The following is a 1,887-nucleotide window of genomic DNA, read 5'->3' on the forward strand; positions in this document are numbered from 1 at the left end:
CCCCCGCTCGCTGGCCCCCTCAGCCGCCGGAAGCCACGCGCCCCTCCTCCTCCTCCTCGACGGCCCCGCCTCCGTCCCCCTTCACGTGACCTCCCTGCTCCGGCCTCCTCCACGTGATCTCTCAGTCTTTCCCGCCCCCTTGTTCTCGTCTTCCACCCTCCACATGTGACCCGGGGCTTCGGGCTCTTCTCTTTCACCGCCTCAGTACGTGTTTACGTACGTTGCGCGTGCATGCGCACGACGGCCCTTCGCCAGCGCTCCCTTCTCACGTGACCCGGCGCCTCGTGTTCCCAGGAGCTACCCGCGCGGGACCCTGTTTCCTGCCTTGGGCCTCTCTTTCTCCGCCACCGAGCCGCGGCGAGCAGTCGGTGGGCAGAAAAGAATAAAAAAGTGCGGTCAGTGCTGTACCGTCGGTATTCTGCGCCCCCTGCTAGTCCTAGGCGCATGGTCCCCGAGCTTCTGCACCCGGTGCTCTTTCTCCACCCAGAGTGAGGGGCATGTGATCGGGGAAGGAGGCGGGGGCCGGGATATCAGAGGCTTGGATTCTCGTCCCGGTCCTGCCTCAAATTCATTGTGTGACCTTCGATTAACCACTTTCCCGCTGGGCCTTAGTTTTCTTGTCTGTACAATGGCTCTGATGAGGATGCCTTTTCCGCCTGCTTCCAAAGATTCGACGCTAGGAGACCATAAAGTGTGGAGTGATAGATCGCTGGTTAATTATGTCTGAGGGGTAGTCATTAGCTGACCTTTGGCGCTTTTCACACCCCATAGCTTTGGACGAGGTTGGGGGAGGAACGTCATGGAAGGAGTGCATCGCTAGTGTAAATCACTAACCTTGTAGTAAGATGGAAGGAGACAGACACGGGCGGACCCCATTCCCCCGTCCCAAGCCTAAATGGCTAACTAACACCTTGCCGCAGTGGTTCTGGCAGCTGCCGGGACTAGGCAGCAGTGCCTCTGGGCCCTCGCTAGGTGGCACTCTCACAAAGGACAAAGCTGGCTCAGCTTCCAGAAATCGGAACTGGCGTTCCTTTGCCAAAGGCAGGTGTTAAGACTGTTTGTTGTAGGGCCTAGTGAATACTGCTGGCCCAACTCAGAGCTTGAGCGTTGGCAAGATTGTCCCCTTCCTCTTCCACCTGGACTAAAATGAGTTAGCCTTTTCTGGAAGCTGCGCAACTTGGTGCCTGGTGCTGGGCTACTCGTTTATTTATTTATTATTTATTTATTTTTGGTGGCTGGCTGGAATAGGGAACTGAACCTTTGACTTTGGTGTTATCAGCACCTTTCATTATTTATTATTTGCAGAAGGTATTCTTTGGCTAAGTTGGGCTCTGGGTATTTAAAGATTGTGTCCTGCTCCTGGTCTTCCTGGGGCCGTTTATCTCATTTGGGTAGCCTGAACATGGCACCTTTGTGTCTGTGTACAAGCTGGTAGCATGAAAGGTTGTGGTAAGAATTTCCAATTATTGAGCACTCCCTGAGCCAGGGTATTTTGCAAATATATCTAATCCAACAACACTGCAGGTTAAGCATTTGTATCCCTGTTTTACAAGTGGGGAAAAGGAACGACTGCCTAAAGATATTCAGCTAGTAAGCAGAGTTCCTGGGCTTGTCCATGCTCTTCTACCCCACTCTGCCTTCCTGTGATGCTTTCTCAAGAAACATCAAGAACAGGTTTTCACATGTTACTTGACTCCAGCCCTTACCCAGGAAACCCACAAATGCAGCCCTTTGGAAGATCCTGAATTCTATTTTTTATAAAGGGTTTAATTAGAAGAAAATGACACAATGTTACAGTCCCACAGTGTTGTACAGACTATCCAGCTCCCCCAGTGAAGAAACCCAAAAGTTAGGAACATTGGGATGAGGTTTGTCTTCTCTCTGCTA

The 1,887-nt window shown here is 52.2% G+C and overlaps 1 protein-coding gene across 1 annotated transcript in view; it reads right to left on the bottom strand.

Annotated features, from left to right (window-relative positions):
- Nucleotides 1-814, bottom strand: part of UBE2Q1 (ubiquitin-conjugating enzyme E2Q family member 1) — an 11,222-nt gene extending 10,408 nt beyond the window's left edge. The window contains exon 1 of the mRNA XM_008592861.1: nt 747-814. Within this exon, the coding sequence (XP_008591083.1) occupies nt 747-814 (68 nt within the window). The remainder of the gene's footprint in view (nt 1-746) is intronic.
- Nucleotides 815-1,887: the final 1,073 nt, after the last annotated feature.

The sequence above is a fragment of the Galeopterus variegatus genome, unplaced genomic scaffold (genome assembly GCF_000696425.1).
Source record: "Galeopterus variegatus unplaced genomic scaffold, G_variegatus-3.0.2 Scaffold154, whole genome shotgun sequence".
NCBI classification, from domain to species: Eukaryota; Metazoa; Chordata; class Mammalia; order Dermoptera; family Cynocephalidae; genus Galeopterus; species Galeopterus variegatus.